The sequence below is a fragment of the Canis lupus genome, chromosome 31 (assembly GCF_048164855.1).
Source record: "Canis lupus baileyi chromosome 31, mCanLup2.hap1, whole genome shotgun sequence".
NCBI lineage: Eukaryota > Metazoa > Chordata > Mammalia > Carnivora > Canidae > Canis > Canis lupus.
Window position 1 is genome coordinate 38471363 of NC_132868.1, and position 17986 is coordinate 38489348.

The window sequence follows — 17986 nt, forward strand, 5'->3', positions numbered from 1 at the left end:
TTTTTAAAAAGATTTTAATTTATTTATTTGAGAGAGAGAGAGAGAGAGAGAGAAAGCACGAGTAGGGGGGAGGGGCAGAAAGAGGGAGAAGCAGGTTCTCTGCTGAGTAGGGAGCCTGATGCGGGACTCGATCCCAGACCCTGGGATCATGACCTGAGCTGAAGGCAGACGCTTAACCACTGAGCCACCCAGGGGCCCAGTAACAGAATTTTTTTTTTACTTATTTTTTTAATAAGTCTTTTTTTAAAATTTTATTTATTTATGATAGTCACAGAGAGAGAGAGAGAGAGAGAGAGAGAGAGACAGAGACAGAGGGAGAAGCAGGCTCCATGCAGGGAGCCCGACGTGGGATTCGATCCCGGGTCTCCAGGATCGCGCCGTGGGCCAAAGGCAGGTGCTAAGCCGCTGAGTCCCTCCCCCCCCCCCCAGGGATCCCACAGAATATTTTTAATAAGCAGTTTAAAGCTTTATCTCACCAAGTAGTACTTATTCTTGAAAAACCATACTCTTGCATGTTTTCATATTTTTATTATTAGCTTACCTAGAGTTAGTAGTTAGTATAATTAAAACAGTGAAATGTATCTTAACACAAGCCTGGGACTAGTTCTACCCACGGTTCAGTTACATAAAGACCTTCTTATACCTTTCAGAGTCTCAGTAGAAGTAGTTCCCGGTGGGTGTCATGCTGCCCCACCTCAGAATCGAACTCAGAAACTTCCCACCTGCTGCTTTCCTGCAATGCCCTTACTTCTCCCAACTGTCTGATGCATTTCTTTATATCCTTTCAGACTCAAAAAATGGATGGTGGGGGAAATAGCATAAATACATTTACATGCTGACAACACCCAAACGGAAGTCCAACTTTTAAAGCAGTTAAAGTTCTATGATTTACCCAAAAATAGGCTTTTATGATTTGCCCAAAAATGGGCTTTTTGGAGTCAAGAAATCACATTTTTAGAGTAATTGAAAATCACTGCCAAGCAGATTCCTTCCGTAGACATAACCAACAACAATGCTCTCATTTTTATCCAAACTATCTTCATTTAAGTTGCAGAAATATGCCAATTTGAATTTGCTATGTGAGGAAATAAGACCAACAAGTTATTGGTTTTGGTCCGTGAGAGCTTCTGTGGCTGCTACCGAAGGCTCGAATCTAGCACATGGTGTATCCTAAAAACTACTGGCCCACTGTTCTTGACAAAAGCAGAGTATGTGCATTGAAATGGCATACTAGTAACTACAAAATTAATAGGCATCAATCTACAAGGAAGAAAGTTTAGTATTTATGTGATGTGCACCTCATTTTGAAGCAGACAGGAAAAAAGCTACTTGACTTGTAAGAGTCTACCTTTTAAGATAGGTTTCCACATAGATGAACAACCAGTATAAATTTAAAATTAGTTTTTTTGGGGGGGGGAAATTAGCTAGTTTGCTTTTTATTTCCACCTTTATAATTTTTTTATAACTTAGGGTTTTTTTTTTTTTAATTTTTTAAGCAAGCTCCACACCCAGCATGGAGCTCAAACTCATGACCCCAAGATCAAGAGTCATCTGCTCAACTGACTGAGGTAGCCTAATTTTTTAGGCACCTAAATTTTTTAAACAAAGATTTTTTAATCTACTAGTTATAAGTATATAATTTTATATATTTTATATATATCGCTATTTAGTACCTCAGCACTGTCTATCAATAACCCCCATCTCAGGTTTTAATCATAAGCTACAAAGTTTATTTTGGCTCTTTCCTGTCAGAAATGATAGTTTAATATGATGAACAATACCAGTCATAACGTTTGTTTTGGCAGACATCCTTGGAATCATTCTAGCAGGTTACAGGTTGAGACGCTGAAACGAAAAATCCACAGTTGCTTGGGAGTATGTTTTGTGGCTGATACATTGAGGATGTAGAGCTGATGGGCCCCATTCCATCCTCACATCCCTCCATCTCTCAGGAGAATCCAACACAGTTGACCACCCTCTCCTGGTACTACTCTCTTTGCTGGTTTCTTTGACCCTCTATTTCCCCAGTTTTCCTCGCTGTTCCCTGACTGCTCTGTCCCCTTTGTTGGCACCACCTCTTCCCAGACCTAAGACTGACTCTCTTCTTGTTCAACATTGTTTCCTTAGGGGATTTCTTGTCTTTACAGGATCTCAATTATTGTCAGCCTGCCAACAGATTTTTCCATATTCACTCTATTTTCTTGCCATGTATTTTTGGCATGGGACTGTAGTTCCAGGAAGGCCAAGTGCCGTTTGTTTTGAGAATTCCTATAACCCCAGTGCCCAGTGTGTGGCTGTTAAAGAATGATAGAGGCCATCGTGACTTTCTTCTCTCATGGGGGCCAACTGAAGACATCTGCCTTTTATAACTTTAGAAGTCAAAGTCATCTTTTCCACAGTTCCCAGCTAGATCTCTAGGTTCAAAAGATGGCAATCATTTGAGCAAATCCAAAGCCCTTTGTTTAGAATAAGATCAACCCTGCTTGCAAGTACTTCTTCACCACTTTCACAATGTGGCAAGATGGCCCACCACTGAGACAGAATTCAAATAAAGGATTTTAATTTATATAACAAAATGTCATGTCCCCAACGGTACCTTAGGCACCGAAAGTCTTAAGGAACTCTTTTTAGGTGATAATGATATTCTAAAAGGAATTGCTACCTTGGCAAACACCAATGGAGATCTTTGATATAAGACAGCGAAAGCCTAGAGACATTCAATTTCTTTGGCTTTTAGAGCATTAACTCCAAAGGCAGAGAGCCTGAATGAGACTTTTGGCTCTGGGTGTGTGCCGTGGGCAAGATTCGCAACCCCTCTGTTCCTTCATTCACACCACAGGAATAATAATAGTACTGACAGGACTGTTATAAAGACTGAGTATATACATAAAATGGTTAGAACAGTATGAGTTAGCTATGATGATGATGATTCATAGATCTATTCAGTTAGAACATAGGCAAGCTAAGCCTACAGACTTCAAAACTTTAAACACAGGAGGAAGTGTTTAGTTCTTGCTTTATGGCAAGCCACTGTGCTAAGCATGTTATACATGCAATCACATATAGTCCAGATAACAAGCCTCAAAGGAAGCACTGTCATTATCTCACTTTTCTAGAAGACAGAACTAAGGTTAGAGTTCAAGTGACTTGCCCAACTAGTTTCAAAATGAGTTAGTGCCAAAGCTGGGAGTTAAACCAAGCAGCCAAAAAATAAAAAATAAAAAATAAAATTAAATAAATAAATAAATAAATAAATAAATAAATAAATAAATAAATAAAAAATAAAAATAAACCAAGCAGCCACAGCCAACAGAAGTCCAAGTAAAGATCTATCCATAAGGAGATACCTCTATAAGGGGCATATCAATACACACGAGGATCTGCATCTTAAGTGCAGAAATCCAGTCTGCTAGTAAGAGCAATAGCAGGGATCCCTGGGTGGTGCAGCGGTTTGGCGCCTGCCTTTGGCCCAGGGCGCGATCCTGGAGACCCGGGATCGAATCCCACGTCGGGCTCCCGGTGCATGGAGCCTGCTTCTCCCTCTGCCTATGTCTCTGCCTCTCTCTCTCTGTGACTATCATAAATAAATAAAAAAACTTAAAAAAAGTAAATTTAAAAAGAGCAATAGCAGAGTGACAAGAATAACAGTGAAAATAGAAGAGTATCAAAACAGCCATATTACTATTGGAGTATACTGTCGACAGCTGTCAAAAATCAGACCTGGACTATACATATCTCTTGTGCCAGGTACTGCCCCAAGTCCTTAACATATCACCTAATGCGTGATAATGACGACGAACAACCAGTAAAGCTTTATGCAGATCACCTCATGCAGTGTTCATACCATATGGGTTAAGTCTCACAACCATGTCCATGATCAAGAAACAAACTCAGAGGTTAAATACATTCTTCAAGGCTACGTGGCTAGAACAGCTCAGAGTCTGGATCTGAACAGAGATCTCCCCGACCCCAAAATCCATGCTCTTAAGCACTACGAAAATGATCCCCCAAACTTGATAAAAAAAAAAAAAAAAAAAAAAAACACCAACAGTATTGTGAAGGGCTTTCTGTGTGTGTGCAAAATACAGATCTGTAAATTCGGGACTCGCTGCATAGTCTTAAGATTCAAAATACACGTTAGTATGGTGGGAGTTCTGAACTGTTTCACAATGAAAAAGAGAAATCCAGGCAGCCCCGGTGGCTCAGCGGTTTAGCACCGCCTTCAGTCCAGGGCCTGATCCTGGAGACCCGGGATCGAGTCCCACGTCGGGCTCCCTGAATGGAGCCTGCTTCTCCCTCTGCCTGTGTCTCTGCCTCTCTCTCTCTCTCTCTCTCCTCTCTGTGTGTCTCTCATGAATAAATAAAATAAAATCTTAAAAAAAAAAAGAGAGAGAGAGAGAAATCCTGGTTAGCTCTCCGTGGAACTCATTCTTTCCCAGCCTCATCTAACCATAGAACCTCTTCGATGGGCATATATATTAAAATCCAGGAATAAAATTTTGAAGGCATAATACATTAAATCCTCTAGGACTGAACTTTGTAAATACATGCTACCTCCCTGCGTGATGCTTTCTGGATGTGGATCATACAACTAATACAAAACATTTCAGAGTGCAGGGGACGGAACGGGAGGAGGGCAGACTGAACAATCATAATACGAAGCTGCAGAATATCGTGGGAAGGGCTGTGGAGTCCAGCAGACCTGGTTCGGAGCCAGTAGTCAGTAACCCCTGCTGGTGCTTGCGTTTATTATTCAGCAAATGGACCCTTACTCCCTTCTCTGCCAGTCATCTTGTTCTATTAAAAGCAGATCATTGGCTACAAGCAGAATTGAGCCGGTGTGCTAAGAAAGTCAAGGAAATAGGAATTACTGTCGCCACGGACTTGCTTCTCACTTCCAGGGAAGAGCTGTGCCACATGAAATGGAAGGGCCTGCCAGCAGGGACGGAGTGACCCTCACAAGTGAGGCATAAACTAGGAGGAGGGAGATAAACATCGCGCATTTTGGAAGAGCAGGCTTCAGAACAGCCAAAGAAAAAGTACTTTGGACCCCAGAAGCAGGGACGTTGTTATGGGGCAGCCAGCACAGAAGACGGCCGGTCAAATTAATTTTGCATGAAGCATTTGGCGATTATCTGTTCAAAAGGAAAAGGGAAAGACAGACATCGAGGGGATGTGGGAATTCACTGGGGATGGCCTAATACATGACTAGAAGCCAGCAGGTAAAGTCCTTATGAATTTGAAAGCAAGCATCAGGGGATTCCTGGGGGGCTCAGCAGTTCGGTGCCTGCCTTCGGCCCAGGGCCTGATCCTGGAGACTTGGGATCGAGTCCCACGTCGGGCTTCCTGCATGGAGCCTGCTCCTCCCTCTGCCTGTGTCTCTGCCTTTCTCTCTCTCTCTGTCTCTCTGTCTCTCATGAGTAAATAAATCTTTAAAAAAAAAAAAAAAGCATCAATCTGCAACAAGTATGAGGAAGTTAGAAACCCAAGAACAGTGAGGCTTGCAAAAAACAGTTGCAAGGGGCAACAACAACAACAAAAGAACTCATTTGAGGGTAAGTTCAGAGTCACAGGCGCATGGAAGCACTAAGTCTGCTCTTTGGGGCAAATAAAGTAACCAGAACCATGAGTTCCTGTATTTCTTGATGATGAAGGATCTTCAATCCAGAACCAACCCCTAAAACATGTAAGAGGGAAATTATGTCTACGATGGTTGAGAAAGCCTAGCATGTGGCGGGGAGCTTGTCCATAAAGAAACATCAAGCTAAGGAAGGAGACGTGCAGGGGCTACACACACGTGGATGCCAGCAGAGCATAAAGGACAGAGAGACTAAGGCTGACTGGGGAAAAAGGGAAGTTTCCAAAAGAGATCATTTTTGAGTGGGTGTTGAAAGATGTGTGGGACGTTAGCCAAAGTCCGCGGGTGGGAGGGCAAAGGGGGGCAGAGGTAACAGGAAGAAAGTTGTCAGATACACAAGTGTGCAGACTTCGTGGGGACACTGAGGCTGGATTCACTAGTGTGGGACTGGCCAGGCAGGTGCCAGGCGCCAAGTACAGAAATGGGGCCAGGGGGCCAGGGGGTGAAGGAAGGGATGGGGGCGGCTCCCTGGAGGGCTTCCTGGTCAGATCTGAGCAGAATAAGGAGCCCAGGAATCATTCTACAGCTTTGACTTGATTTTGCCAGATAAAAGTGGACTGAGCCTCTCTGTCCAGATTTGAGAATAATTCTGGTTTAAAACAGTTGTCCTAATGAATGAATAAATAAAAAATATTAAAAAAAAACAGTTGTCCTGGTATGATTATTAAGAAGCGGCCTCTATCACTCTTAAATACGTGCTGGTTTGGACAATAAGTTCTAGGACTACCTAGATATATGTCACTTGGGGACTATCTATCTATGTTGAATAGCAATAATAACAAACTTGTAATTAAATAGTTATAAACTGGGGATCCCTGGGTGGCTCAGCAGTTTGGCGCCTGCCTTTGGCCCAGGGCGTGATCCTGGAGTCCTGGGATCGAGTCCCGCGTCGGGGCTCTCGGCATGGAGCCCACTTCTCCCTCCTCCTGTGTCTCTGCCTCTCTCTCTCTCTCTGTCTATTAATAAATAAATAAATAAATCTTTAAAAAAAATGAATCGTTATAAACTGCAGGGAGGAGAGCTCCCCAACAGGTGTGCCCCAAATGGGTTACAGGTGGGCCGCAAGACATGGATGCTGAAGTGTTTCGTGGAGACAAAAAATCAAAACCATTTTTTTTATAGCTCCTCAAAATTTATCAGCCTGCATATCCTCCTTGAGAACCACTTGTATCATCTTCTACATAAATAAATCCCGTGAGTTCTAGCACTCAAGCCCATGCAGACTGATTCCCTCCTTATTTCCTCCACTCTCCCCTGGCACACGCTTAGAAATGTAATCAAGTCTACGGCATGAAAAAAAGATTGGGAAAGACTACTCTAGATTAATTTAAATGTGGGAGCTCAAAAAAAAGGTGCAGATTCAGGGACCTAGTGACAAAGTGAGCGTGAGCAGCCCCACGTGCACGGCTGGAGCCACGAAAGGTGGGTCACGAACACAGCCCCCGAGACAAAACGGGGAACTCCACCGGGGAGGACTCTGCTCTCAGGCCAGCCGGACTCAGCAAGGGAGAGCAGGAAAGTAGGAGGCCAGAACATTTGATTCTAGTCTCTGTTTTGCCAGAATGCACTAATTATGTGATCTTGAGGATGTCCTTGAGCTTTTTGAGCCCCGGTTTCCTCACTTGATAAATGCACGTCATTTATGCCAGCCGGTGATCCATTATAAAAATAACATGAAGCGTGAGGCGCCTGGCTGGCTCAGCTGGTGGAACATGTGACTCTTGGGATCGTGAGCTCAAGCCCCACATTGGGCAAGAGAGTCTACTTAAAAAAAAAAAAAAAAAAGTAAAACACAAGTTTTTTTTTTTTTTTTAAGATTTATTTATTTTATTTGAGAGAGAGAAAGAGAGGCAAGGGAGGGGCAGAGAGAGTCTTAAGCAGATTCCTCACTAAACACAGAGCTAGACATGGGGCTTGATCCCATGACCCTGAGATCGTGACCTGAGCTGAAACCAAGAGTCAGATGCCTGGGTGGTGTCCCAAAACGGATTTTTTTTTTTTTTTTTTATGATGTATGCCTGGGTGGCTCTGCGGTCAAGCATCTACCTTTGGCTCAGGGCGTGTCCCAGAATCCGGGATCGAGTCCTGCATCGGGCTCCTGTTTCTCCCTCTGCCTGTGTCTCTGCCTCTCTCTGTGTCTCTCATGAGTAAGTAAAATCTTTTTTTTAAAAAGTGAGATAAGTGAAACCCTTTGTAAAAGCTGGGGCACTGTGTGAATGTAAAATTTAATAAAAAGATGAGGTTCATCAGGGTCTCCTCTCTCTTAGGGCTGGCCTCCTCTTCCTGTGTCAACCCAGGTACCCCCTGGGATGTCCCTGATAGGCTTTCTCAAGCTTACTCTCACTCCATGCACATCCATTCCCATGACTTCCACCACCACTCATTCACCGACCCTCCAAAATCCATGTCTGCAGCCCAGCTTACTCTCTCTCTCTCTCTCTCTCTCTCTCTCTCTCTCTCGGGCTCTGGTCTTGTACATGCAAACTACTTACAAAAAGCTGTCCTGGACTAGTCCCATAGCCACGCAAAACAAGGTCCCAAACTCTACTATCTTCACTTTCAGATCTGCTTTCCCTCCATGAGGGTCACCATCGTGATGGTTCATGCCCGCACCCAGGCTCTGCCTCAGGAGCCACCTCTGCCTCCCTTCTCTCCTTCAGCCCATCAGCCAGTCTGTCAGCTTCACTGCAAGTTCATGCTCTCACCTCTCTTCTGGATTACTTCCTCAGGAGACTCTCACCTTCATTTACTTTAAGCTCCAGTCTCTACACTATCACTGAGAAAGACTGTTCTAGAACACGGACTTGGCTATGCGATTTCCTTGTTAAAAGTCTCTCAGTGGCTCCTTTCTCGGCCCACAGAGCCCTTCACTACCCGGCCTGTGCTTCCTTCCAGCCTTACCTCTCTGAGGTCTACACCACTTCTAGTTCCCCAGCTATCATCCTGTCCCGTTGGCTTGTCCCTTCTGGCTGGAATGCCCTTCCAACCTCCTTCCGGCCCCTCCCCACCTCCTCCCCCACCTCCTCCACTTGGCTCCTGTGGAAAGGCAAGCTAGTGCAGTGGTTAAGCTCTTCAGCTCACAGTGAGGCAGGCAGGAGTTGAATTGTGATTCTACCTCTCATCAACTGTGTCATCTTGAGCAAGTGATTCTTCTTTGCATTTCAGTCTCCTCCTTTGTAAGATGAGGGGAATAAGAACATCCGCCTCATAGAATTATAGGATGGACTCCATGAATTACATGCATAACCCACAGCACAGTATCTGGCACAGTAAAGCCTCGCTATATGCTCTAGAGATGTTAGGGGTTTTTTTGTTTGTTTTTGTTTTTGTTTTTGTTTTTGCAAACAATCAACCTTGATAACTCAGGTTAGATGCCAGCGAGAAAGGGCAACAGTCCTCAATGCCCTCTGCCTGGATCCACATTAGAGCAACCCATAAGGCCTCTGTCCGTAACTCTTGTCGTTCAAGAATACCCTCTGGGTAACCACCAATAAATAGGCTTATCTCGCCTTCACCCCACTGTAAACGCCTCAAGATTAGGTGTGCGTCTTTCTCATTTTGTTTTGCCAGTTCTCAGCACTGGTGTTCAGTTAATATTTTTTGAATGAGTGATGACTTCCAAAGGGTAGGATTTTAATTTTATTTTGGAAACCCTGAAAGGTTATTAAAATTTTGGGCACAAATTAGGTAGAGACTACAGCTAGGTTTGCCACTTGGAAACTCAATTACATTTCTTAATTCTTTTTAAACATAAAACGGGGTAGATAAGTAATGGTCCCACATGCCATTTCATTTGGCTGTGGAAATACATACTCAGTATTTTAAAAGAAGTCATTGTGCATTAGCAGACCATTTAAGAACAATTACCGTGCTTTTGCACCTCACAGAAATGTCTTCAGGTCAAGCCCAAGTCCTACGTTAGAAATAGAATGTCCCACTAAAATAAAGTGCTATAGCATTCTTGTGCTCAGGGCTGTATTTGTAGTTCTAGGAAAAATAAAAAGGAAAACTATTAATCAGGCCTTGTCTATCACACCAGGTTAGAATCAATCAGAATCAATTGAATCAATTGATTCAATCAGACCTTAATTTTTAAAAAATATTTATGGATTGATTTTAGAAAGAGAGAAAGGAGGGAGATGGACAGAGGTAGAAGGAGAGAGAGAGAATCTCTGGCAGGCTCCACACAGAGCACGGGGTCCCACGCAGGGCTCGATCCCATGACCCAGAGATCATGACCTGAGCCAAAATCAAGAGTTGGTCACTTAGCCGACTGAGCCACCCAGGGGCCCACCCCGAAAGTATTTGTAAAGCTTGTCTGCTACCAGGTGTTGATAAAAATTCCATCAAGTCAGCTAAAAATGATCAAGATTGGTGAAATCTCTAATGTACACGAAGAAATATGTATTGTAGCAAGTCTGCAAGGCGGTGGCCAAAACTTATTATTTACCCATGTTTGGGGTTGAACTTACCTGATGGTAGCAAATGTTCCAGTTCACGAATGGTTACGTAAAAGGTTAGCAAATTGGAGTTCTGCAAGGCATCCAGCTCAGCGGGACCGAACCCTCACCCGCACAGCCTGAAAGCGCATCGTGCACTTTGATATTTGGGGACACGTTACAAGGTGAAAAACCTGTTCAACTAGTTCAACAGCACTGTTATTCCTAAGAACGAGGGGAAACGTTCTGCAAAAACATCGATTTCAACAACCTGTTTTACAATTATGTCATTAAAAAGATACACAGGAGAGGGGCGCCCGGGTGGCTCAGCTGGTTAAGCAGCCCCCTCCTCCTGATTTCGGCTCAGGTCATGACCTCGGCATCATGGGATCAAGCCCCGCATGGGGCTCCGAGCTCCTTCTGGAGTCTGCTCGTCCCTCTGCTCCTCCCCAACTTGCACCCACTCTCTCTCTCAAATAAACAAACAAACAAATAAATAAATAAATAAAATCTTCAAAAAAAAAGATACATTGTAGAGGAACTAGTAAATTGAGAAATGATCAAAGTAAGCTCAGCCCAGCCTAGCCCTTGCTCTGAACTCCCTCTAGCTACCTGCTGCCTTCAGCCATCTTTACCTTCCTCTAAACCGTGCATAACCTCTCCCTCCTCTGAGCTTCTGGAACTGTGCCTCTTCAGTAATGCTCACCTGCAACGACCTTTTCAATAGCTGTATATTAATGTGTCTTCTGCATTCCATCAAGCTATAGGTTCCTTTAGGTCAGTTTGGCATCTTCCCAAACCTCCCCCCCACCACAGTGGACTTTCCATCTGTGTCGCATGTGACTAAGCATGAAGCATGCCACAGTGATAGCTGTATCAGGCGATCCAGGATGCCTTTGTTTTTTTTTGTTTTGTTTTGTTTTGTTTTTAAGAGATTTGCTTTTCTTATAGAACAATTACTAAAATAGGAATCACATTGCGGGGGGGTGTGTGCACATCAATTCCTCTTTACAAGTAGGAAACCTACAAAAAAATTTTAAATAATTTCTTATCACTACATATTCATTGTAGAAAAGCTAGAAAATATAGAAATGAAAATTGAAGATATAACCCTATGGCCCAGAAAAAAAAAAAGCACTACTATATTAAGTTACACCCTTCTGCTTTTTCTCTGAGTTTAGATAGATATAGACATATGTTTATGTGCGTTTTGGTATACAAGTATTATAAATGGGATAATGGTATATATATGCTCTTTTGTTGCATTTTCCCACTTAACATACAGTACAAGTCTTTTGTAGGTCATTTAACATTATTTTACAACCTCAATGTTTTGACTGTACAGTATTCTAAAAAGCATGTTCCATGATTTATGTAATCTTTTATTTTTCTTGCTTTCATTTTAAAAAATAATGCTGCAAAAGAGAAAGAAAAGAAAGAAAACAAGGTGGCTAACTGTTCCCCCATATTTCTTATGAAACAGCAGTGCTGGGGCACCTGGGGGGCTCAGTCTGTTGAGCAACCAACTCTCAATTTCAACTCAAGTCATGGTCTCGAGGGTCCTGGGATCAAGCCCCATGCCTGGCTCTGCACTCAGGGTGGAGTCTGTTTGAAATTCTCTCTCTTCCTCTCTCTCTCAAAATAAATAAAATCTTAAAAAAAAAAAAAAAAAGCAGTGCTTTTGGACTAGTTGAGCAAGGTTTCTGACCCTGTAAAATATTTCCATCTTTACAGCTATAGCTTTGCCTGTATCACTGGTGACTTTAATTCACAATGAAGGACGGTTGGGTCAAAGAATAAACATATTTCTACTGCTTCCAACGCATACTGCCAAACTCAGCAGTGTACACTTCTCAGTATCTTCACCTGTCCTGGTTTTACCATTTTGAAAAACCTTTCCTTGCACAGCATTTAAAAATCAGTCTCTAGGACCTCCCAAACTCCCTGCGTTTGTCCCTCCAGTCTCTTGCTGACCTGTCTTCTCCACTGCCTCTCCCAAGCCTTTTGTTTGCGCTTTTCCGCAGCTCACGTCTTACGAAGGCTTTGCTCTAACACTGAAATCTGCCTACCTAGTACTTTATGCCCTTCGACTCTTACAGTCAAACTGCCAACCAACTAATCCGATAAACTAATCCATGCTGATGTGAAACGGCTCATTCCCAGCGACATGTGTCCAATATAACCAGCGCAATTTAAGGGCTATACATCATCTCATCTGCAATGCATTTTATTTACCTTAAAGAGCAGTGGTTCTCAAGGTTTCCTGCACACAGAAATCACCTGGGGAGCTTTTGAAACTACTGGATGCCTGAGACTCACCTCCCAGAGATTCTGCATAAATCTGGTATAGGATAGAACTTGAGCATCAGGATTTTTAAAGTTCCCTAGGTGATTTTAATGCAGCATCTGGGTTTGAGATGGACGTTAGAGAAAGATCTCAGGTAGCTTCTTCTTAGGTAATACTGGAGGATGCCAAGGGGAGAAAAAGTACAATGAACAAAATCTCAATAATCTGACTCATCTGCATAAGATACAGGAGATAAGAGTGGGCAAGAAGAGGTGCAGCATTTGCCAATGACACGGAATAAAAGTAGCATTCATAGTTCTTGATGCTGGGCATGTGCCGGCCACGCTTCCCCGCTGAAGTGGCTTCATTGGCTTTTGTAATTGAGCGAATTGCTTGGGTAACAAACTTGATGCCATGCAATTTAGCGGTGGCGCTCCAGGTTTCAAGGAGATAAGTCGCTTCTAGTTTACATTTGTTTTACTGTTTCAAGAAAGTTGGGCAATCTCCCAGATTTTCTCCACAATCTATAGCAGAGCTTTGAAACAACTCTGAGAGGAATAGCTACAGGTTCCAGGCATTTAAATGCATTACTGGGGGCGCCTGGGTGGCTCAGTGATTTGAGCGTCCGTCCACCTTTGGCTCAGGTCGTGATCCCGGGGTCCTGGGATCGAGTCCTGCATCAGGCTCTCCTCGGGGTGCCTGCTTCTCCCTCTGCCTGTGTCTCTGCCTCTCTCTCTCTCTGTGTCTCTCATGAATAAATAAATAAAATCTTTTAAAAAATACATTACTGAAGCTCATAGCAACCTTGTAAGGTAGATGTCAACCCTATTTTACAGGAAAAAAACAGAGGAGCAGAGAAGGTTAGTAAACTGCCTGGCCTCGAAGCCAGAGGGTGGCCTGGTTGGGATGAGACCCAGCAGGCAGCCTCATACATACTTACAGTGTGTCAAGTCACATTGCCTTTTCCCCCAGGCAATTTGAAGTGACAGTGACGTTACTAAATTGCTTTACTGGGTAGAATGTGCTTCCATGTGGTCTGAATGATCTTTCTGATATTTCACAGCTTAGAAGAAAAGAGATGAGAGCCACTTCTGTGCAAACTCACTCTCCAGCCACAGTGTCAAGTGAGGATACTTGGTTACCTCATTTATCTCTGTGACCGGGCTCTACACACAGTATCATTCCCAAACACCAGATCACAGGGTCCAAAGGCCTTGCCTCTGATTGGGTTGCCACCCTATAGTTGGGGAAGAATGGCTTTTCTCCAAAACTGGCTTTTCCCAAATTATACATGATGGGGAGGACTCCTTTGGTGACCTGAATCTGAGAATGATCTCTGCAGCCAACAGAGCAGTTTCTTTTTTCATGTTTTTCTTATTCTTCTTACTGTTGAAGGTCATTATAACCCACCCAGGTAAAAACCACTGTCACTCCCAAACTGCGTAATTTTGGAAGGAAGAGAGGGACTGCAGGGCTTCCTACAGGAAGACTGCCTTTCTTGGGAGAAAAAAAAAAAAAAAAACGCTAGAGAAGGAGATGGTCATTCTTCCACCATGTCAGCATTACAGTCAGCAGGAGGGGGTAAGGAAGGGGATCTATAATTTCATAGACCATCCCTACCAGACAACAGGGGACTTTGGGGTGGAAAACATGGCTGGATTTAAGAAAAACAAATTCCTGGGATGCCTGGCTGGCTAAGTCGGTGGTGCATGTGGCTCTGGATCTTGAGGCTATGAGTTTGAGCCCCACCTTGGATGTAGAGATCACTCGAAAAGAAATTCTTTTTAAAAATTAATTAAAAAAAAATCCCCGGTAGGAAAGCGCTACAATACCCTACTTAAGGGGCCTTTTGATAGGACAAAGCCTCAGAGACTCTCTACACGCAATTAGAATGGACAGGGAACATCAACCCTCTAGGAAAATCATGATCCGCCCCCCCCCCCTTTTCTCTTTCTCTAGTCATTCCTGAAAAAAAGGTTACAAAATAACCTTAATAGGAGGGTTAGAATAATAGGGCCCAGCCTTGGCTGCAGCTTGTGCTTTAGATTTTAGATTCTCTGGCACTAAAATTAGTGTCTCTTACTATTGAATAAAGTGCCGGCCGTTATGGGGGAAAAAGACATTCCTACGCACCCTATAATAGAAACGTCACCCCGCCAGGGCAGGCAGGAGGCCCTTGGCTCTGGCGAAGATTATCTCCTCGACAATCAAGGGCATAAAATAACTGCTGCGGGGCAGGCAGGGAACAGGTGCACCTGCGCACCTGCCGCCCCCCGCGCCCGGGCCTCCGGCCTCCTCCCCGGGCTAAGCCGCTAAGCTGCGGGCGGGAAGTGCCAGCTCCGAGCTGTCGCTCCAGGCCTTGCCCCCGCGGCTGCCCCCGCAGCACAGGGCTCCGCGAGCAGGGGCCTGGGGGAGGCGCCGGGGATCCGCCCGGTCCCGCCCGCAGGCCTCCCCGGAACCCGGCCCCGACGCAGGAAGGAAAACGGGGACCGGGGACGGGGGAGGGGGGGGATGCAAGATGCAAATGTCAATTCCTTGCAAACCAAGGACGAGGAGGGGTTGGCGGGCGGGGGGGGGGGGTGTCTTAAGGACCGACGGAGCGGGTGAGCAGTTGTCGAGCTGTAGGCAAGACCTCCACGGCCACCCCACCGGCGCAGGCGGGAGGATAGAGACCTGCCTCCCCTCCACCCCGCAAGGAAGCGCGGGCCTGAGGATAGAGACCTGCCTCCCCCCGCAGGAAGCACGGGCCTGAGGATAGAGACCTGACCCCCCCCCGGCAGGGAAGCGCGACACCCTAGAAGCGCAGCCCGAGCCACCCCAACAGTCGACCGCCTGGGGCAGCCCCGGCGGCTCAGCCGTTCAGCGTCTGCCTTTGGCCCAGGACGTGACCCCGGGGTCCCGGGATCAAATCCCACATCAGGCTCCCTGCAGGGAACCTGCTCCTCCCTCTGCCTGGGTCTCTGCCTCTTTCAGGGTTTCTCATGAATAAACCAAATCTTTTTAAAAAGCGGGGGCGGGGGGAGGCGGGGAGCAGCCCGGGTGGCCCAGCGGTTCGGCGCCGCCTTGGGCCCAGGGCGTGACCCCGGGTCCCGGGATCGAGTCCCGCGTCGGGGTCCCTGCAGGGAGCCTGCTCCTCCCTCCGCCGGTGTCTCTGCGTCTCTCTCCGTCTCTGTCTCTCTCTGTGTCTCATGAATAAATAAAATCTTAAAAAAAAAAAAAAAGCCCGACCGGCTGACTGCGTTCGAGAAATGCGCGTCCTGGGGTCCCGCTCCGGGCTCCGGGCTCCGGGCTCCGGGGCGGCCGAGGGCGCGGGGCGCGGGGCGCGGGGCGCGGGGCGCGTCTCACCACTTGCTGCGCGCTCCGGAAGGTGGCGTCCAGCAGCATCAGCTTCCAGGGGTCCGACACGGAGCCGGGCAGCGGGATGTAGACGTAGTAGGCCGCCAGGACGGCCAGCGCGGCGAGCAGGACGCAGGACGCCCTCATGGTGCCCGGCAGCCCGGCTCGGCTCGCCCGCGCGCCTCGCGGAGGCCGGTGGGCGCGGGGCCGGCGGGTCTCGGCGGGGGTCGGCGGCGGGGCCGCGGGGCCCGGGCCCGGGAGCCAATCAGACGCGGCGCCCGGAGGAAGTGCGAGCGCGGCCGCCTCCCTCCGTGTCCTTGGCGAGCGCCGCCGCGCCCGGGGCTCCAGGGGCTCCGGGGCTGCGGGCGCCGCACAGCGGGCCCTGGCGGACGCAGGCCCGCCCTGCACCCCGCGCTGGAGGGGGGGGCTCCGCAGGCGCCCCAGCCTGGAGGTCCCTCCTGCAGGCGCCCCAGCCCCAGGCCCCCTCTGCAGGCTCCCCAGCCTGGAGGCCCCCTCCTCAGCCCCAGACCCCTTCTGCAGGCTCCCCAGCCTGGAAGCCCCCTCTGCAGGCTCCCCATCCTGAAGGCCCCCTCTGCAGGCTCCCCAGCCCCAGGTCCCCTCTGCAGGCTCCCCAGCCTGGAGGCCCCCTCTGCAGTCTCCCCAGCCTGGAGGCCCCCTCTACAGGCGCGCCAGCCCCAGGAACCCCTCTGCAGGCGCCCCAGCCTGGAGGTCCCCTCTACAGGGTCCTCAGCCCCAGGTCCCCTCTGCAGGCGCCCCAGCCTGGAGGTCCCCCCTGCAGGCGCCCCAGCCCCAGGCCCCCTCTGCAGGCTCCCCAGCCTGGAGGCCCCCTCCTCAGCCCCAGGTCCCCTGTGCAGGTGCCCCAGCCCCAGGCCCCCTCTGCAGTCTCCCCAGCCTGGAGGCCCCCTCTACAGGCGCGCCAGCCCCAGGAACCCCTCTGCAGGCGCCCCAGCCTGGAGGTCCCCTCTACAGGGTCCTCAGCCCCAGGTCCCCTCTGCAGGCGCCCCAGCCTGGAGGTCCCCCCTGCAGGAGCCCCAGCCCCAGGCCCCCTCTGCAGGCTCCCCAGCCTGGAGGCCCCCTCCTCAGCCCCAGGTCCCCTGTGCAGGTGCCCCAGCCCCAGGCCCCCTCTGCAGGCTCCCCAGCCTGGAGGCCCCCTCCTCAGCCCCAGACCCCTTCTGCAGGCTCCCCAGCCTGGAAGCCCCCTCTGTAGGCTCCCCATCCTGGAGGCCCCCTCTGCAGGCTCCCCAGCCCCAGGTCCCCTCTGCAGGCTCTCCAGCCTGGAGGCCCCCTCTGCAGTCTCCCCAGCCTGGAGGCCCCCTCTACAGGCGCCCCAGCCCCAGGAACCCCTCTGCAGGTGCCCCAGCCTGGAGGTCCCCTCTACAGGGTCCTCAGCCCCAGGTCCCCTCTGCAGGCTCCCCAGCCTGGAGGCCCCCTCTGTAGGCTCCCCAGCCCCAGGTTCCCTCAGCAGGCGCCCCAGCCTGCAGGTCCCCTCTACAGGGTCCTCAGCCCCAGGTCCCCTCTGCAGGCTCCCCAGCCTGGAGGCCCTCTCTGTAGGCTCCCCAGCCCCAGGTCCCCTCTGCAGTCTCCCCAGCCTGGAGGCCCCCTCTGCAGGCGCCCCAGCCCCAGGTCCCCTCTGCAGGAGGTCCCCTCTGCAGGCTCCCCAGCCTGGAGGCCCCCTCTGTAGGCTCCCCAGCCCCAGGTCCCCTCTGCAGTCTCCCCAGCCTGGAGGCCCCCTCTGCAGGCTCCTCAGCCCCAGGTCCACTCTGCAGGAGGTCCCCTCTGCAGGCTTCCCAGCCCCGGTCCCCTCTGCAGGCTCCCCAGCCCCAGGTCCCCTCTGCAGGAGGCCTCCTCTGCAGGCTCCCCAGCCTGGAGGTCCCCTCTGCAGGCTCCCCAGCCTGGAGGTCCCCAAGGATGCGCAAAGCCAAGGTGGGGGGGGGGTATCCTGGCTCAAAATGGACAGCCCGAGAAAGAGAATAAAAATCCTCCGTCTTCTAGAGCCAGACATGCAATAGGATGTAAATGCTAGCTGATGTGTCGTGCAAAATAAAAGAGAGAGACAGAGAGATTCCTATAGCTCAATCAGTGACATATCAGTGGTAACCTAGCATCCAAGTCTTGGTTTCCCGACCTCATTCACCGATAAAAAGGAACCTGGACTCTGCTGGCTCTTTGGAGAAAAGCTTGATTCCAAGGCTGGGACCAGTGAAGTACAAGGCGAGTCGGTTGTGCGAGAAGACAAGGAAGCACTCAAAAATGATGAGACTGGTC

General features: G+C 48.5%; 1 protein-coding gene across 1 annotated transcript in view; it reads right to left on the minus strand.

The window, feature by feature from the left end:
- NCEH1 (neutral cholesterol ester hydrolase 1) overlaps positions 1 to 15925 on the minus strand; it is a 60124-nt gene extending 44199 nt beyond the window's left edge. The window contains exon 1 of the mRNA XM_072808089.1: positions 15710 to 15925. Coding sequence (XP_072664190.1) covers positions 15710 to 15847 — 138 coding nt within the window. The 5' untranslated portion in view covers positions 15848 to 15925. The remainder of the gene's footprint in view (positions 1 to 15709) is intronic.
- Between the last annotated feature and the right edge of the window lie 2061 nt (positions 15926 to 17986).